Source organism: Tursiops truncatus, chromosome 18, assembly GCF_011762595.2.
Source record: "Tursiops truncatus isolate mTurTru1 chromosome 18, mTurTru1.mat.Y, whole genome shotgun sequence".
Lineage (NCBI taxonomy): Eukaryota > Metazoa > Chordata > Mammalia > Artiodactyla > Delphinidae > Tursiops > Tursiops truncatus.
The window spans coordinates 65,448,567-65,467,634 of NC_047051.1; the positions used below are offsets into that span (position 1 = coordinate 65,448,567).

A 19,068-nucleotide genomic window follows, 5' to 3' on the forward strand; every position below is an offset into this window, starting at 1 on the left:
AGATATACAAATGTCTTTCTGCTTTTGTATAGTTTGCTTCAACCAAAATACAAGTTTCACCTCTCAGACAAAACCAGGGAATTTCAGACAGTAGAGGCTTCCATGGAGAAGACGTGTGGAGTGCTAGGGAGAAGATGCAGAGAATATTAAATAACGCAGGGCCTGGAGGACGGAGGAACGCCAGTGGAAAGTAGCGAAGAGCGACATGAGTGAGAGAACAAGAAGAATACCGTGAATAAAGACAAAGATACTGGGATGGTGAGCAACAGGCTGGCCTCCTTAGCTTGGCCATATTTTTAGGAAATTCCATCCAGTTGTCTATTTTTAGATTAATAATAAATTTTGTTTAAGGAGACAGTGAAACATCCCTTTCTTTAATTACCTTCTGAGGAAACAGGGCCCTGTTACCATGAGAAGAGATTTCTAAGAAATATTCTAAGTCTAGAAGTTTTCTTCAGGTGCCATTTTTGTTTATCTGCCATGTTTCCATCCTCTGAGTGATTCTGCCCCCAGCCTGGAATATTTTTCCTTTTATCTGTATAGAACATGGGGTGGGGGGATGGGGATGAATGTTTCTTTTTCTTGGATATTCCTGAAGCCTTAGCTGCTCTGAAAGGGTAAGAGATGTAAACTCTCCAAGGGGTTCTTTTCCTGCCTCCACCGCAACCTCTTGCTTGTGAGAGGCCTGTTGGTCTTCTGTAGATGCCAACATTGTGGCATTATGCCTCGGTAAGTTCTTACTTATTCAGCCATCCATGCAACCAGTAATTAAGAAGTGTCTCCTATATAGCCAGTCCCATCCTTTTTACTAGGGATCTAAAGAGGAATGAGACAGTGCCCCTGTCCTTACGCAATTCGGTTGCGCTGTGGACCCAGTTAATGCAACAGCCCTGCTTGGAAATGTCTGCTTGAGCTCTTATGCTAGTGGTATGCAGATCCACTGAGATTCCTTCAGATTTCAGCAAGGCCACACAGATATTTGATAAGGTATATTATATCTACCTCTCCAAACTCAACGTTACAAAGAGAGTTAGTATTGAATGTTTAACTAAAACATTCATTAGCCCTCTTTTCTAACTGTTTCTCGTGGTTTGGATCCCTAGAAACAGTTGGTCTTTTCACTGAAATATTTTTTTCTATCATTTAAGCCAAGCAGTAAGAGTTCTTACTGAATTTACTACTGAACTAACATTTTAAAGGATAACTCATCTGACATCTCTGAATGTCTGCAATGAACACATTTACATAAGAAGTGCGAACATGTCTAGAAGTCATCTAGAAGCTAACAATTTCCAAAATTATTTACATGTACATTTCCTGGAGATCAGCCACAAGGTAGAAAACTCAGAAAGTGTTAATACTTGATACCGTGAAGCACTGAGGAAATTATATGTTGATTTGTCTTCTTTGAACCCTCTTGCATGAGTGCTAGTTAGTTCTGCTGTTGAGTTCGTGGTATTCATGCTTTCAAGTTCAGTGTTTCAGCCTCTGCACAGACTATTTTGCTTTCAACCGAGCGCATTTCTCACTCTGGTCAGCTCTTTTTCAAGTGCACACCAAAGGTAAGGGCACATGATGGCTCATTCTGAATCCATCATCAGCTTGGAAAAGACAAGGCAACATGTGTATTTCATATCTGGTGACTCAGTCAAGGGAGGTCAGTAATTTCTTCTTAGGTAGAAGGTACCGGTGGGTCAAGTACCCTGTTCCTTTGGGTGAAAGCCAAATGTCTGAACGTTGCAGGATGAACTCCCCATTAGACGTGCTCTATTGATCCCGCCCACCATCCCCAGCGCTGCCTCCCTGGATGATGCCTTCAGCCTTGGCTACTGCCCGGCTCAGGAAGCTAGCAATCCAGGCTTAGTAGATATCTCCTTCAAGAAAGTAAGGCTCAAGGAGAACACAAACTAGCAGCTCATAGCTGAATTCAGCCCAAAGATATCTGACCCATACAGAGTTGTTTTCCATAATGTGAATCAGCAGCTGAATTTCCAGCTTCTTTTGGCAGATGGAAAGGTCAGGCACTATAGAGCCCAGGCTTCTGCAGGTGGCAGGTGGCTGGAGGTGAGTACCTGCTGCTCCATTCCTTCTAGGCACGGGCCCTTCCATCTGCCACACTTCCCGGCTGATCCACCCACTTATGCACATTTCCTGCCTGGCCCCAGTAGGCTTAGTATTCAGGCAGTGCCTAACCCGGTCCTCTCTGCGATGAGCTTGACTGCCATTGCACTGTGAGTCAACGGTAGGCATTTCGCTGGGCATGCAGGGGTTAGTAAATGGTTGCTCATAACACATTTGGTGGGGAAACAACCCATTTGATGTTCTTTGAGGCCATACATATTTTGTCTTCAGTAAATAAAAATGAGACTCATTGTGTCCTGGGCTCATATGGCAATAATTTACGGATGTGGATTAAGCAGAATCTTTACATTCTTAAATCCAGCCACCTGAAGGAGATGTTCATTGCTTGGTAGACTCTGTTGCAGCCAACGGATATTTTTGCCTGCAGACACTCTTGTTAAAACTAGAGGGTCCGGGCTTCCCTGGTGGCGCAGTGGTTGAGAGTCCGCCTGCCGATGCAGGGGACATGGGTTCGCGCCCCGGTCCGGGAAGACCCCACATGCTGCGGAGCAGCTGGGCCCGTGAGCCATGGCTGCTGAGCCTGCGCGTCCGGAGCCTGTGCTCCGCAACGGGAGAGGCCACAACAGTGAGAGGCCCGTGTACCGCAAAAAAAAAAAAAAACTAGAGGGTCCACTGAAGATTTATGAACGCAGTCACTTTTTGAGATCAAGTGTGTCTTTGTCTTAAAAACAGAATCACCAATTTGGTGGGCATCAGCTATTCTCATTTTTGTGTGTTCTCCTTTTAGTGGAAAAAGAAATTGAAAATAATGCTTTCAGTCCAAGATTTTGATTTACCATAAAAGGTTAGCTAGAATCTTATTTTAATAATTTAATCCCCATCTTCATCATGATTCTGTTATAGAAAATAATACTTATTTGAGGGACTAGTCTATCAGAGAGATAAACAGAAATACAACTTGTTCAATATATCCGATTTCTTTCCTATGATACAGCTTGCCAGGGCTCCGTAGAAGCTGAAGCGGTGGAACTCTGATTGGGTAGGGGCTTCTGCTGTCATAAGCAGACGTTTGCAGCATCCGTCTGGAGGAGGCCTAGGCTAGGATGTGGTTGACCACCCAGGCAGGGATGACCTAGCAGGGAGCCTAGCAGCCCACAGGTCCATCAGCAGTTGCTATGCACCTGGTTCTTGCACACAGTCATTGCTGCCTCTCATCCAGTGCTCCAGGCTCTGTTTGCTTTAGGCCCTACCCCATGGCCTCGCCTTTCCCTGATTCCCAAGCTCTCAGAAGGGTTCTGAGCACTGACCTCCACTGGCACCCTAAGAGGCACAGACCTGCTCTTTGGAATTACTGTCTCCTGGTCCCATCGCAGACTGTCACTACACCCTGGAGGGGATTCCCATGCCAGGGAGCAGAGCGAGCTAACACCTCTAAGCTCATGCTGGTTTGCACAAGTACTTGGTATATTGTGCAAGCCAGCTGACACTGTTCATGCTGCCTTCTCCATGTCTATGAAATATGACCGGCAATACTGACATAGCTCTTAAGGCTTTGATAAAAATTTCTTAGTACCTCCTGGAAAATCAGGGGAGTATCTATTAAAATTAAAACAGAGACAATAACAATGCTTCAGGGAGGGGACTTTTAGGGGACCTAGTGTAGTAGCTATTTCTCTGACCTCTACATATGCTGGCAGACCCCAGGGGAGTTTTCGACTGACCTTTCCAAAAAAGCATGGGCTGCAGTGCCTGGAGGTTGAGGAAGGAATTTTGGATATCAGCCTCAGTTTTGATGAGTTCAGGGCAGGAAGGATGCCACTGACAGCTAGTCTATAGAGGTCACTTTGCTGAACTGTGGTTTAATTAACCATTGTTTTAAAATAGACCAGGTCAGGATTAGGACTTGTCAATATCAGACTTGGAGCCCATGTTCCGGGACCACATATAAGCCTGTTCTTTTAGGAATTTTGTATCTATATTGAAATATTCAGGTACCTCCTGAAGCTTTTTTTTTTTTTTTTTTTTGGTGGTACGCGGGCCTCTCACTGTTGTGGCCTCTCCCGTTGCGGAGCACAGGCTCCGGACGTGCAGGCTTAGTGGCCATGGCTCACGGGCCCAGCCGCTCCGCGGCATATGGGATCCTCCCGGACCGGGGTACGAACCCGCGTCCCCTGCATCGGCAGGTGGACTCTCAACCACTGCGCCACCAGGGAAGCCCCCTCCTGAAGCTTTTGATCCTCCTGGCCATTGAAATTACAATGGAGGCTGAAGAAGTTTTCATATATAGAACCTATTTTATATGTTCATATTGAATTGGTGTGGAAGAGAATCTCCAAAGAGAGGCAATAGGGAAACACAAGATTACCTATTCATCTTGTTTTAAATTATGGTGTTTTGATGTGAATTAAAAATATAATCTGACTAAAGAAAAGCCATAGCAAAAACTAGACAGAAGAGCCCTCCTTCCCTCAAAACAGCTTCTCCACACCCTTCCCGCTTGACACACGCCCACTTGGCCCTCCTCTTCCCTCCAGAGGTTCCTTCCTGCTGGAAACTGTCCTCCCCTCCCCGTGGGCCCTACGACCTGTAATGTCATGTGCCTTCTAACATCAGAAGCAGCGATCAAAGGGGCAGGAGTGCCACAAGAGGCTCTCAGTGGGGAACCGGTCCTCATCTGCATTCCTCATCTGTCTATATTTCCAAAATGTATTTCACCCCAGAGTACACCTAATTCAGACTGTACCAACAAAGCTATATTTCTCAGGAAAAAATTTAATAATCAAATGGTATTTTTGAGAAAAACGTTACCACCAAAAACACCCATAGCTTTCCTACCATCTAAGATCAAATCTCTTAAACCTCTTGAAGCTCACAGCTGGCGGGGGTGTAATTCATTTTTTAACATCACACATACAGTCCTCAAGACAGCCCAACGCATAGACCAGGGTATGGCCAGAGTTTTCTGGCCTAGATGCCAGGAAGCAGTGCGGCTGAGAGTTCAGTAGTACCAGAGGTCATTTTTATTTACGTCTTTATCCATACAACGGATGGTGTGTAGGCTGAGGCAGAGGGGCAAAGCAGTCTGGGTGAGCCCAGTTAATGCTTTTAGTTAACTGCAGGGCTGATTTACAGTTCAATTACATCTGGGTGGTCGGACACGTCTGTTTGTCAAATTCAAGTCCAAAGCATCGTTAACTAATTTCTATAATACAGATTTGCCCGTTGCTGGGCTCTCTGTAGGATACTTTTTCTTTCCAGGTGGTTGGGAATTTTCATCCTATATGGCATTTTCATTTCAGTTAATAAGCAAGAATGTGAATATGTTCTAAAGCATATATTATTATATATATCAATTTAAGAAACTGCAAGTTTGTTTTCCATAAATATTTTAGAGAGGCTTCTGCTAAAGTGAAAAGAAAGACAAAAGAAAAACATGATCTGATGTCCTAGGGCACATTCTTATTTGGAAAACTTACAGACAAGATTGAAGCTAAGGGATGAAACAGAATAATTCCTATTTAATAATCAAATATCTAAATCTAAAAATGAAGCTATAATATAGCCATCTGAAGAATTTGAATGTTAGCTATCTGCAATGACTGTTCAAAGACAATATGATAATATTTACATATAAACCATTATATCCCATTATTTTTATTTGTATATCAGTACATGAGATATTTTTTCCCAATTAATTTTAAATTCCTAGAACTTTTTGAAAAACAAAAAAATGATCTGATCTTATCCAAAGTTTTGAGTTTCCATTTAGTATAAATATTTAACACACATGAATTCTTCCTCTATTTTTATCAATTCCATACATATCTGTATATTCCAATAAAATAAAGGATACTCATATTTATTTCAGAGGAGAAATTAAGTGTATGTACTAAAACTGTTTTATATTAACTGCAGAAATACCCACTTAACGTAAAAAATATCCACATGTATAAATTCTGACATAATGGGATAAGAAATCATACTTGGAGAAATGAGGCTTTTATTGGGAACTGGATCCCAGTGTGTAGGAATATTGGCTGACCTTGACCATAAAGAATATTTACCGGTTATTTCGAAAACAAAGACTCTTGGCTATTTAATAAATAAACATTTTGTTTATTAATTGCACAAAGTTTTGTCAAAGCATTGCACAAAGAATAAATATTTTTGTTAGAATGTGTCAAAAGCTTGGCTTTTAAGCTTGACATTTAGTTGACTGGGTCACACAGGGCAAACTCCCTGTCCTTTGCAAAGTTATGGAGTTGGAAATGAACTTATATCAAACTTGCATTTGATAGTTTAGTTTTATCTGGGCTTTTTGAATTATCAAGACTGTTTTTAACAGCTTTGTTAGAATGTTATTTCTTTTTTCTTTAATATGGGACATTTAAACGTTCCTGAATTTGAAACTAATTGTTATTGTATCTTGCGAACAAAATTACTTTTGATGGGAACATATCTTTGAATTATAAATGCAAGTTAATAGATAAGTATTACTTAATTTGTTACACATTTTTAAATATTTGTATTTAATCTTTACAAAGAACCTTTCACGTACAAACTAATTCTTTGATTAGACTTCCTGATCACATTAGCAAATATTAATTGAATGAGAATTGAACGTATAATAAAGAGATATGAAGCCAAAACTAAGAAAAGAGATTAAGGTCTAAACACACTGCATGCCCATATATATGCAGTCACAGTTACAGAAAATAGTGTGCATTTGAATCATCATTCTTTACAGTGGCCACATAGCAGAAGTGCTTAAGTGTAAACATTTTCAGCATGAAGGGTGGGGATTGTGCAAAATTATAATTGCATCAAAACTATGAGAAATTGCAGAAAATTCCTATTTTTAAATGTCTATCTTCAAGGAGTAAAACTTAAACTAGCTATCTTCCCTCAAGAAGGATGTCTAAATCACACTTGTCTTTTTCTTTAACAGATAATTCTGAAATAATCAGCAGAAATGGAATGGAATGCCAAGAATCTGCATTGAGAATAACTAAACATTGTTACTGTACATACTATCCTGTTTCCTCCTCAATAGAATTGCCACAAACTGCATGCTAAATAAAGATTTAGTTCTTCTGGACAGACCACAACTCTAAGAAGCTAGTGCTGCTATATCATATATGAGTATTAAATATGGTATGCTTAGTATATTCCAACCTAAGATAGTTAACTACCTGAGACCAGCTGTGATGTTTAAAGACATAAAGGATAAAGTTTACTTTTAAAGGGTTTCTAAACATAGTTTCTGTCCTAGGAATATTGTCTTATCTCCATAACTATAGCTGATGCAGAAAGTCCAACCAATTTACTCATTTTGACTCAGAATATTTCAAAGTTAGCAATAAACAATTAGCATTAGTTAAAAAAAAAAAAAAACCTATTCCAAGGGCAGGTTCGATTCTAACTTCAATTACTGTCATTTCATTTACCTACTGGATCAAAGCTATGTTTCACTTCTTGACAACACGAATGCTGCAGCAAAGATGAGAAGTGAAGTAAAACCGTTACCTGTCCTGCAGGTCTAAAATTTGAACGGAAATTCAAGCACAAGTACTGGGGACACATCAAAGTGTGGTATTTGGTTTGCCTGGAGATGCCGCATTGAATCATGTGATTCTAGAATAACATTAACTAGATTGAAAAAGAAACTTTGCACGGTATGATCTTCATACCCCACCAAACAAAGTCTTGAAGGTATTATTTTACAAGTATATTTTTAAAATTGTTTTATAAGAGAGACTTTGTAGAAGTGCCTAGATTTTGCCAGACTTCATCCAGCTTGACAAGAATGAGAGGCCCATGCCAACAGTCTAATCAAAAGGATTAGTCTTTCAAACTCACCATCCGGTTGCCTGTTACAGAATAACTCTTCTGAACTAAAAACCTAGACAAACAAGGAAGCTGTAGGTGAGGAGATCTGTATAATATTCTAATTTAAGTAAGTTTGAGTTTAGTCACTGAAAATTTGACTGTGACTTTAATCTAAATTACTATGTAAACAAAAAGTAGATAGTTTCACTTTTTAAAAAATCCATTACTGTTTTGCATTTCAAAAGTTGGATTAAAAGGTTGTAACTGACTACAGCATGGAAAAAAATAGTTCTTTTAATTCTTTCACCTTAAAGCATATTTTATGTCTCAAAAGTATAAAAAACTTTAATACAAGTACATACATATATATACACATACATATATATATACTATATATGGATGAAACATATTTTAATGTTGTTTACTTTTTTAAATACTTGGTTGATCTTCAAGGTAATAGCGATACAATTAAATTTTGTTCAGAAAGTTTGTTTTAAAGTTTATTTTAAGCACTATCGTACCAAATATTTCATATTTCACATTTTATATGTTGCACATAGCCTATACAGTACCTACATAGTTTTTAAATTATTGTTTAAAAAACGAAACAGCTGTTATGAATTACTATTATGTGTAATTGTTTAAAACATCCATTTTCTTTGTGAACGTATTAGTGATTGAAGTATTTTGACTTTTGAGATTGAATGTAAAATATTTTAAATTTTGGCACCACCGCCTGTTCTGAAAACTAGATGCACCAACCATATCATTTTTGTTTGAGGAAAAAGAAATCTGCCATTTTAATTAATGTTGGTCAAAGTCTAATGACTATTTATCTTATATCGTAGATTTGATAACCCTATCAAAAAAAATCACATTCTAAGTGTAATCTTACATAGTGCTTGTATTGTTGCATTTGTTTTAATTTGTGGGAAAGTATTGTATCTAACTTGTATTTCTTTGGTAGTTTCATCTTTATGTATTATTGATATTTGTAACTTTCTCAGCTATAACAATGTAGTTATGCTACAACTTGCCTAAAACATTCAAACTTATTTTCTTTTTTCTTTGTTAATTCACTTAAACTCATTGAAAACATAGTATACATTACTAAAAGGTAAATTATGGGAATCACTGAAATATTTTTGTAGACTAATTATTGTAACATTGTCTTTTTTTTCTTTTGTTTCATGATTTTGATTTTTAAAGTTTTTAGCACACAACTATTTTCAGCCCTTTAATAATGGAGCATCAGAAACATCACCTATACCCCCAAGCGAATATAGGAGACTGTATTTTTACTATGATATCCATTTTCCAGAATTGTGATTGTAATATGCAAAGAGTCATAAATATGCCATTTACAGTAAGGAGGAGGCAAGGCAAATGCATAGATGTACAAATATATGTACAACAGATTTTGCTTTTTATTTATTTATAATGTAATTTTATAGAATAATTCTGGGATTTGAGAGGATCTAAAACTATTTTTCTGTATAAATATTATTTGCCAAAAGTTTGTTTATATTCAGAAGTCTGACTATGATGAATAAATCTTAAATGCTTTGTTTAATTACAGAACAAAATCACCAATATCCAAGACATGATGATAGCAATTCAACAAATACTGTAGTTAAAAGATGAACTCGCCACTTGTATGGGAACTACATTTCACTCTTGGTTTTCAGGATATAACAGCACTTCACCTAAATATTCTTTGAGCCATATCACTGGTAACATTTCTACTAAATCTTTCTGTAACACTTAAAGAATTCCCTCATTCATTACCTTACAGTGTAAACAGGAGTCTAATTTGTATCAATTCTATGTTTTGGTTGTAATATTCAGTTCACTCACCCAATGTACAACCAATGAAATAAAAGAAGCATTTAAAAGGATTTCTAGTCATCCTCCTTTTTTTGTTGTTGAGACAGATTGATAATTAGCCAAAACAAATGGTTTTTACATTCATACAGATAACATTTCGTAGCTTCAAAGAAGAGCAGGCTTTGGATTTTTGGGCTTTTTAACAGTAAGAAAAACAATTTACAAGGATCATTTTGGAACTACTTCTATTATCCTTTGAAATTAGAAATAAAAATAAATCCCACCACTCAGCCCTCATCTTCAGAATTCTGCCTGAATATGAAGATATGTGAAGAGATCAGTAACCAAATGGGGAGCAAAACGTCAGTTAATTAACAGACAAGAAAATGCCCATTAATCCATAAGACAGGCTTTCAGGTAAGAGCCTGATTGAGCAATGTGTCTTAGACCTTAGGCTGCAGATAGAGGCAGAATGATGAAACCTGTTCTACGTGGACATCCTGGCTGGGTGGACTGAGGAGAGCACAAGAGCTGAGCATCACACCTGAGGGCAGGTGCTCAACAAAGTGAGGCCTCCTGAGAGGTGCGGGGCACCTTCTCAGTCTTCTTTCTCTGTCCTTTGGGGCCCATGATATTTCTCAGGGAAGGTGGGAACAGTCCTTGTCATGCAGAGGTTGGCGGAAGTCACCTCCTCTATGGACCAAGGCAGGAACAGGGAGAGAAGAAGATTTTCTCCATGGCAGGTTTAAAGCTTCAGGCCTTCTGAGTGATTATGAGACCCCTTATAAGGGTAGACAACACAAACATTCAATAGATCAGGCATATACAAATAAAGGCACTTGTATTTTTAAACAGTGCCATCAGGAATTCCAAGGGTAAAAATACTTTCACACCTTTGTGGATGTTTGAAAAATTGGCTATATGTTTGGGTGAGCAATTTCTTTTACTGTAAAAGCAGAAGAAAAGTTGCTACTCCATCAGTCACTCCTGACAAGAAAACATTCTCTGTTAAGTTAGTTCAAGGTGTCAAGTTTCGAGAACAAGTTGTTATTTTAAGTGAAAAATCTAAGACAAACTGTTCTCAAAAATTTTCACACCTGGTTTATGAAGTGTAATTTTCATCAGTAGACTGACTTTTTATGGTACTTACTACATCAAAATCAAAAGACAAATTTAAACCTTAGAGGATAAAACTAATTTATCTCTTCAGCACAGAAAATACTTAAATATCAATTATTCTATAATTATCTGCCGATAGGAAGGTGTTATTTTAATTTGGGGCAGCCCAAACTAAAACTAATGTTTCAGACTCAGAAACATACTCTCTTTATTATTAACCACAGTTCTTCTGCAATACTTTAAAGCTTTTAGGGGCAGCCAGGCAAACCAAAATCTAGTTCAACATTCTGACGTCCGTGACAAGGAAATACTGGCTCGCTGAAGAATGAGTTCTTCTTCCCCGCCAAGTATCCTAGGGTCTCCGAAATATTAGGCTACCATTGCTGTTGGACTGAGCTATGTCCATAGAAATGACTGAGTCACTATGAATCAGAACGAATCATACAAAATGAACACAGTAGTGACTTCCCTCCATGCTTTTGGTGGGAGGGGGGGTGGCAGGGATGGGGAAGGACTGGGATTGAGAATATTCCCCAGGGACTAGCTTATGTGTCAAGCACTATGTGAAATAGTCCATATAGGTTTCTATATAGAAACTCACCCCGGTTGTTGAGGAGAATTACTAATAACTAATAAGTAAGTTCTAACGGCCGCAGAGATTCTTAATCAAGATACACAGAGGCTCTGCTGTGACAAGCAGCTTGATTCTAGATCAACACTACCTTCCCGAGGCTGCCCTCAGGGTGACTGGATCCACAGCTGTCCAGGGGATTTCAAATGCATGACCAACAGTCATGTGACTTTCTCCCTCTGCTTCAGCGACTCTGAAGAACGATGGCCCACCCATTTGAGGTGTCCTTTTAGGTCCCCCATGTAAATGTCATATGTGCTATGTGGCCTATATTTTAATAAAACCATTTCAGAAAAGTTGGTGAAAACATATAGCTATTTTCATGAAATAGGGTATAATCAGAAAGTAACTTTGTTTTGTTCATATATACTTGACATAATCCTTAGCATTATGAAGGAGTTATTATACCTGGAATGTACATGAGATATCAAGACACATAAAAATTAAGTAACTCGTTTAAGATCACATAGAGCAGCAGAACTCTCAAGCCCTGGCTTGTCCTAACTCTATGGTCATGTTGACGTGAACTTTATTTGTGGCAAACTTTCAGGCCCAAATTTCAGAAAAGAATTCAGAGTAGACCATTCATCCAAGTTTAAGATGAAGCCATGGTAAGAATCCTTTCATAGGATATATAAACAGGTTTTCTTCCCTATAGCAAGAATACAATTTATGAAATATTTTGTAGCTCTGGGCTGCAAAGTACTATTCTAGGTTTAGGACAGAGCCTAATTCTTTATTAGGACCAGAGGCAGCTGGAGGGAATGTGACATTGCACCATCTCTCCAGTGTCATCCAGTTTTTTAAATCAAACTTCAATATGATTCTCTTGAAATAAAAATATTGAAAGTCACTGAATTTTTCCCAATAAGCGTATGTCATTAAGTCATGATGAAGCAGCCCCTAAAAAGATGAACATGTCACATAAGCCAGAGAGAATGATTTCCTAGATAAAGGTCACACATGGATCACACACACCTAAAATCCAACTGTGTCCAGACAGTCATTCCTTTCTCTGATAACTTTGCTCTTGGGTCTTTTCAGGACTTGGGCTTATATAAACAAAGGGAGAAGTTTATTTATCAATCCTCCTGTGTAAACTAAAATGATCTAAATTAGGGGAATCTAACTTTTCTTTCGTTAGAGGAACTTTCTTTCAAACGAAGGGGTCACCCCACAACAGTACAAAAGCAAAACAACAGGAAAGTGCTCTCCTTGCTGAGGCTCTCTGTTCCTCTACTAAGTGCTGCAACGCACACAAAGGTGGAAACCCGCTCACTTAAATATAAAACCTGTGGCTTTACAGAGGGAGAAGAGTATACTCAAAGTAGCATGGCAGGGACTTCCCTGGTGCTCCAGTGGTTAAGACTTTGACTTCCAATGCAGGGGGTGTGGGTTTGATCCCTGGTCGGGGAGCTAAGATCCCACAGGCCTCAAGGCCAAAAAACCAAAACACAAAACAGAAGCAATATTGTAACAAACTCAATAAAGACTTTAAAAATGGTCCACATCAAAAAAATCTTAAAAAAAAAAGGTAGCGTGGCAGCTTAGGAAACCTGGCTCATAAGTTCTAAATATGTCTGAGGAACCTGATGGCCTATATATATGGAGGTAACAAACATACCACAGAATAAATATACATGCAACACTCTCACACACACGTTTATATGGAGAGCAATCTAAACACATTATCGTCCATAAACACAAAGCTGAGCATCTCTCAGTTCTGCAGAAAGGAATGATCAGCGTCTGCATTTCCCAATAGTCTAGTGGTTAAGAGCAAATTTTACAGTCTTATGGCTCAAGTTTGACTCTCAACTCTGCTTTTTACAGCTTCTGAGCTTCGGTGTTTTTCATCGGTAAGCTGGGTCTAACAGGATCTCTCTCACCTAGACATTATAATGATTCAATGAAAGAATGTGCACTGACCACGGAGAACAGAGTCTGACATATAGCAAACTCTCAGTGAATATTAGTAACTCTTCTTAAAATAATATTAAAGTATGCTCCTGGGTTTCCCTATCAGTATTTATTTCTTCATTCTATCCAAACATCTCTTGGCAACTAAGAGGCACCTCTTCTATGTCCTCGATGACAATGTCAAAAGCTGACAAGCAAATTATAGGTGTTTTATAATAACAAATAATGAGCTGCATTATTTCTGGGGAAGCCTACAATTACTTCAATTCAACAAATGCTCACTGAGCCCCGACTAAGCACTGCTAAGCTGTTCAAGGAACACGAACATGGGCAAAGTCCAGTTCCTACTCTCTAGAAGCTTTCTGTGGAGCAGAAGAAGAAAAGTAAACCTGTGAAAAAATGGAGAAAGGATAAAGAGTACTATAGTTTCCCAAGGCTGCTGGAACCAAGCCCCGCACAGAGGGTAGCTTACAGCAACAGAAATGAATTCTCTCCAGTTCTGTAGACTAACGTCTGAAATCATGGAGTTGGCAGGGCCGAGATCCCTTTGCAGCTATGGAGAGAATCCTTCCCTGCCTCTTCCTAGCTTCCGGTGCAGGCCATCAATCCTTGGCGTTCCTTAGCTCACAGCTGCGTCCCTCCAGTCTCTGTCTCCATCATCACAGGGTCTCGCCCCGTGCGTCTGTCTTCACATTATCTTCTTATAAGGCCACCAGTCATCTTGGATTAGGACCCACCCTAATGACCTCATCTTAACCTGATGACATCTGCAAAGACCCTATTTCCAAATAAGGTCATGTTCACAGGGACCAGGGGTTGGGATGTCAACATGTCCTTTTGAGGGACACAGTTCGACCTGTCACAACAATGACAACCTAAATAAAGATAGGTTTCTATAGATATCAAAATATCAATGAAAGGGTTTCTGTTGTCTTTTCAATAAGAAGATCCCACCTACATGATATATGATGACCAGAGTCATGACCCCTTAGGCCTCTTCCATTTGCTTTGTTTTGGTTTTGTCTGTAGAATGAACCAGTTGGACTATAAGATCTCTAACTTCTATTCTAGATGCAACATTCTGTGATTTAATCAGCAGCTTAGCCCGCTCTTCACTGGTCTCAATATTTATTTTACTTGGTAATTTTTTTTTTTTTTTTTTTTGGCTTTGTTGGGTCTTCGTTGCTGTGTGCGGGCTTTCTCTATTTGCGGCGAGCGGGGGCTACTCTTTGTTGCGGTGTGTGGGCTTCTCATTGCGGTGGCTTCTCTTGTTGTGGAGCAGGGCTCTAGTCACACAGGCTTCAGTAGTTGTGGCACGTGGGCTCAGTAGTTGTGGTTTGCGGGCTCTAGAGCGCAGGCTCAGTAGTTGTGGCGCACAGGCTTAGTTGCTCTGCAGCATGTTGGATCTTCCCAGACCAGGGCTTGAACCCGTGTTCCCTATGTTGGCAGGCGGATGCTTAACCACTGCGCCACTAGGGAAGTCCATTACTTGGTAATTTTGATTTGCAAATATATTTCATTGTTTATAAGTTTTTATTGATTGGATTAATTTTACTTAATCCATACTGCAGAGAAAGCCTTTTCCTTTCTTTCTATATGCATGAGAAATTTCAGTAATCATTCATAGGAAGTCTTAGCCAAGCTTGGTTAAGAAGACCAAGTGTTATAACTACATCAAGAATAATCGTATCAAATATTTTTGTGCCCTTATACTGTGATAGCCTCTTAGTCTGGATCATCTCATTTAATCTTTACAATAACCCTCTCTGGTTGATTCTATTATTAGCACACCCATTAATAGATAAGAACACTGAGGACTGGAAAGATTAGCTAACTTAACCAAAGTCACAAAGTTTGTAGAAAAATGGGCGTTGAAACCCAGCTTGCCTGACTCTGGATCCACAGTGCTTTACTACCTCACTACGCCAGATGTGGTCCTTGAACTTCCACAGGAGCAACTGGGGATTTGTTGGAAATGCAGAATCCCAGGCCCCACCCCAGACCAACTGAAGGAGACCCTGCATTCTAACCAGACGCTCAGGTGATTCATACACACATTAGAGTGTGAGAAGTGACACGGTGCTAACCAGCGCCACCCCCTTAAAGGCTCTGTTGACTCTAGAAAACAATGAAGGAAAACCACTGCCAACCCTTGACCATTTTGATGGCCGTCTTCAATACCCAAACTTCAAAGAATTGTGATTGTTTGGATACAAATTGGAGTCTCTCTGATTTTATCCCTGTCCTTTCTTGATCCATTCTCTGTACGGCAGCCAGTACGTTCATAAAATAAAAGTCAGATCACAGCATCATCCCAATCAAAGGTGGATCCGCTCCAGGTTTTGTGGGGTCTAAAGGTTATAAAACTTGGGGAAGAGGGGTCTTAAAGAAAAAGAATCCAAAAAATGAATATAGAATTAAATATGAGAATAAATACATAGAAAAAGAATATGAAAAACATGCCATTTTATGAATTAACCATTTGACATGCCTTATGTTTTGTTTACATTTTTGACTGTATCCCCATTGTCTTATGATAACACTTTTGTGACGTCATTTCCTATATAGAGAACAGAAAGGTAATTCAATCTCATCTCTAGCATGGTTGGCAAAATATTTTTTAGCATCTGTTTTTGTAATGATAATTTACGTGCAATTCACACACTCACACACATATACATACACATACTGCTTATTATACTCTTACAGATGTGTGCCCTACAAACACCTCTACCTCCTAGTTAAACACACACACACAAAACAAGACAAACAACAGTAGTCACTAGTTTTCCGCTGCTCTTATGATAAAATCTGAAACCTTTTACCCTAGCCAACATCTCCAATCTCATCCAGTGTTTTCTGCTGTGCCAACTACCGTCCAATCCCTCAGACCTCTTTTTTGTTTCTTAAATACATGGAGTCCTTTCTGCCTACTGAATTCCTACTCCTTATGCCTTAGGTGCTTATCTTCTCTCTCTGGCCATGGCAGAATCATTTCCTTCTGAAAACAATATCACCTCAGCCCTGATCTAAAGTGGCTGATTCCATCTCACCACTATGTTTACTGCCATCATAACACCCATCACACTGTGTAATTATTTTGCTCATCTGTTTCAGTTGTATTATTGGTTATCTCATTGGAATTTAAGCTCTGTGATGTCTGGCCCTTGTCTTATTCACCACCATATCCCCTCTGCTTAGAACAGTGTCTAAGAACATAACTCAATATGTATTTGTTTGAATGAATGACTAATAAAACCATGGTGTCAGAAGAGACAGACATAAGTGAAAGTATAAAATTATGAAATTCAAATAATTTTTCATAAACTTTGCCTATACCCGATCCACATTCTTGGCTAAGGAACTAAACAAACTGCAGATCCACTCATTTAACAAACATTTTTGTATTAAAAAATGCTAGAAAACATTAAAAAAGAAGAGCATATATTCTTATTGGATTATAAATAATCTGAAATCATCATAATCTAGTTACCATCTAGCTAGAGATACATATGGCTGAAAACAAAATACATGTATTGAGGTATTTCATGATAAATTCCAAATTATTAAATACCAGTGACTGTCATGGGAGATTACTGAGAGCTGGAGATGTCACAGAAGGCTCCCCGAAGGAGGGGTTTCTTGAGATGGAAGCTGAGGAGCTGTAAATATAGTATTTGGCAAAGCAAGAAGCATGAGAAGCAACAGGAATGGAAACACAGTGGCCTGTGATTAGAATGAATGCAGATTCTACACGTAAAGGGATTCTACACTTGAGGAATGAGAGGCACACAAAACGGAAGAGGGCATTGGCTTCTACGAGACAGCCACAACTCAAAGAAGGGTAAGTGGCTGCCGCAGCCTGCAGTCAGCTCCCCGTTCCGGCTGAGGCCCTCACTCCCCAGTGTCCGGGAGCGACAGCAGTCAGGTGCAGCGGCCAGCCTCCCTCTGGAATCGCACTGACTAAAGAGAACTGCCTTGTCCAAAGTCTCGCTCCCTCCCCCAGCACAGCCCTTGTCCAGGTGATTGACACAGGAGTATAAAGGCCCCCAGCTTGGCCCAACTCAGGGCAAATACTGCACCGGGCTCCCCAGCTCCCCAGGGCGTGGGCTGAGGCTTTTGTTGAGACTGCATCAAGGCCCAACCTCTCCCTTGGCCCAATCGTGCTTCCTTCCCTTCTCCATGGATTGGACTCTCCACCTCAGAGTCTGCCTCCCAGAAAATCCAAACTGAGACAGAAAGGCAACTCTACCATTTATTAATTCCACTGCCCAAGCTTTGAGTTCCTTTCAAACTGATGCAAGAAATATATTCAATCTCGCAATGTGATTCCTTTTGATAAAGAAAATTAATTGCCTGTAAAAGTGTCTCACCTGAGAGAGTACTCAGTTAATCATAGAAGAAAAAAAAGAGGAAGAAAGAAATCAAAACTGAAGTACTTTTTTATTGTGGATTCCAAAAATGGCAAATTTTCACATACTTTCAGAGGAAACATAGCTTTTATTTTTTATTTTAAAGCATGCCTTTAAAAGGCATGAAAAGTCATGTTTCACTTGGTCCAAAGTTTCACTCTTAGTCTTTTATATTACTGAGCTCTTTGTCAGCATTTCTTTGAAAAGAAACCTTTTCAAAGGTTTGATCAAGAAAAATGATCAAATTGGTTCTTACGGAAGCCAAGTATCTTCATATAAGGTTAAAACAAAGAGTATTCAGTGTGCATTTGGTAAATACGATCCTGGAGCCAGTTTTGGCTCTAAATAAAGCACAGGAGTATAAAACTCCGCTCCACCCATCAGAGCCATTTCAAAATTATTGAAGTGATTCCTCCCTATCAGTCGTCGCGTTTACAAGTTGAAGTGGGTCGCACTTGGAAACTAGTGCAGTTCACATGCACTATTGACCAAAGCACCCATTAAGACAGCAAGGAGTAATTAAGAAACACATACACATAATACTGAGATTATCTCAACTCCTCCAAAAGTCATCCTTGTGTTCTGAATAATAGCCACATGTTTGGTGACTCTGCTCTGGTAAAAATCTTTACAGAAATCAATTAGCATATTTAGTGCATGAGTTGATGACTACCTGAGGACACAGGGACTACCACTTTCATATATTCTACCCACATGAGCCACTGTAGGAGACAGGAAATTGGGGCAGTCAGGGAGCCCTTTGCTGATCCTTGGTCTGGGCTAACTGCACCACGTCCTGTGACAAGTGAAGGCCCTATAGCATAGAGGTTAAGAGCATGGCACTGGTAGCCAAGCTGGCTGTGTTCAAATCCTGACTTTCCACTTTCTGTGTGATCACAGGCAAGTGAGTGAACCTCTAGTCCTGTTTTCCTTCTCTGTAAAAAGGAGCTGATCAGTAATAGTATCTACCACATAAGGTAGTTGTGAGAATAAAGTGAGTTAACATACACCGAACTCTTAGAACTGTGCCTGGAACATAAAAGCATTAACCACCTTTGAAAAAAAAAAATCAGACTTTGAAAAGTTGGCCATTTAAAAGGAATTCCTCTATATGTACCATTTTTCTAGGAGGACAGCCTGTCAGCCATGCTCCTGGCAAGGTTAACTGGGATAGTCTGGTTGCCTCACAGTGGAATTAGGTAAACCAGCAGCTAGTCAGCAGACACTGGTTGAACTCAGCAGACAGCT

The 19,068-nt window shown here is 39.4% G+C and overlaps 1 protein-coding gene and 1 long non-coding RNA gene across 10 annotated transcripts in view; one reads left to right on the top strand and one right to left on the bottom strand.

Moving 5' to 3' along the window:
* MBNL2 (muscleblind like splicing regulator 2) overlaps positions 1-9,809 on the top strand; it is a 151,615-nt gene extending 141,806 nt beyond the window's left edge. For 4 of the 8 annotated variants that reach the window (XM_019920967.3, XM_019920968.3, XM_004316690.4 and 1 more), the window contains one exon: positions 7,031-9,809. In XM_019920967.3, coding sequence (XP_019776526.1) covers positions 7,031-7,045 — 15 coding nt within the window. In that variant the 3' untranslated portion in view covers positions 7,046-9,809. Of the gene's footprint in view, positions 1-32; positions 259-7,030 lie in introns of all 8 variants that reach the window. The other 4 variants (XR_002173416.3, XR_012327739.1, XR_012327740.1 and 1 more) reach the window with 3 other exon arrangements.
* The window catches only part of LOC109547599 (uncharacterized), a 166,451-nt gene that overhangs the window by 110,012 nt on the left and 37,371 nt on the right, over positions 1-19,068 (bottom strand). The gene's annotated exons all lie outside the window — the stretch shown is intronic.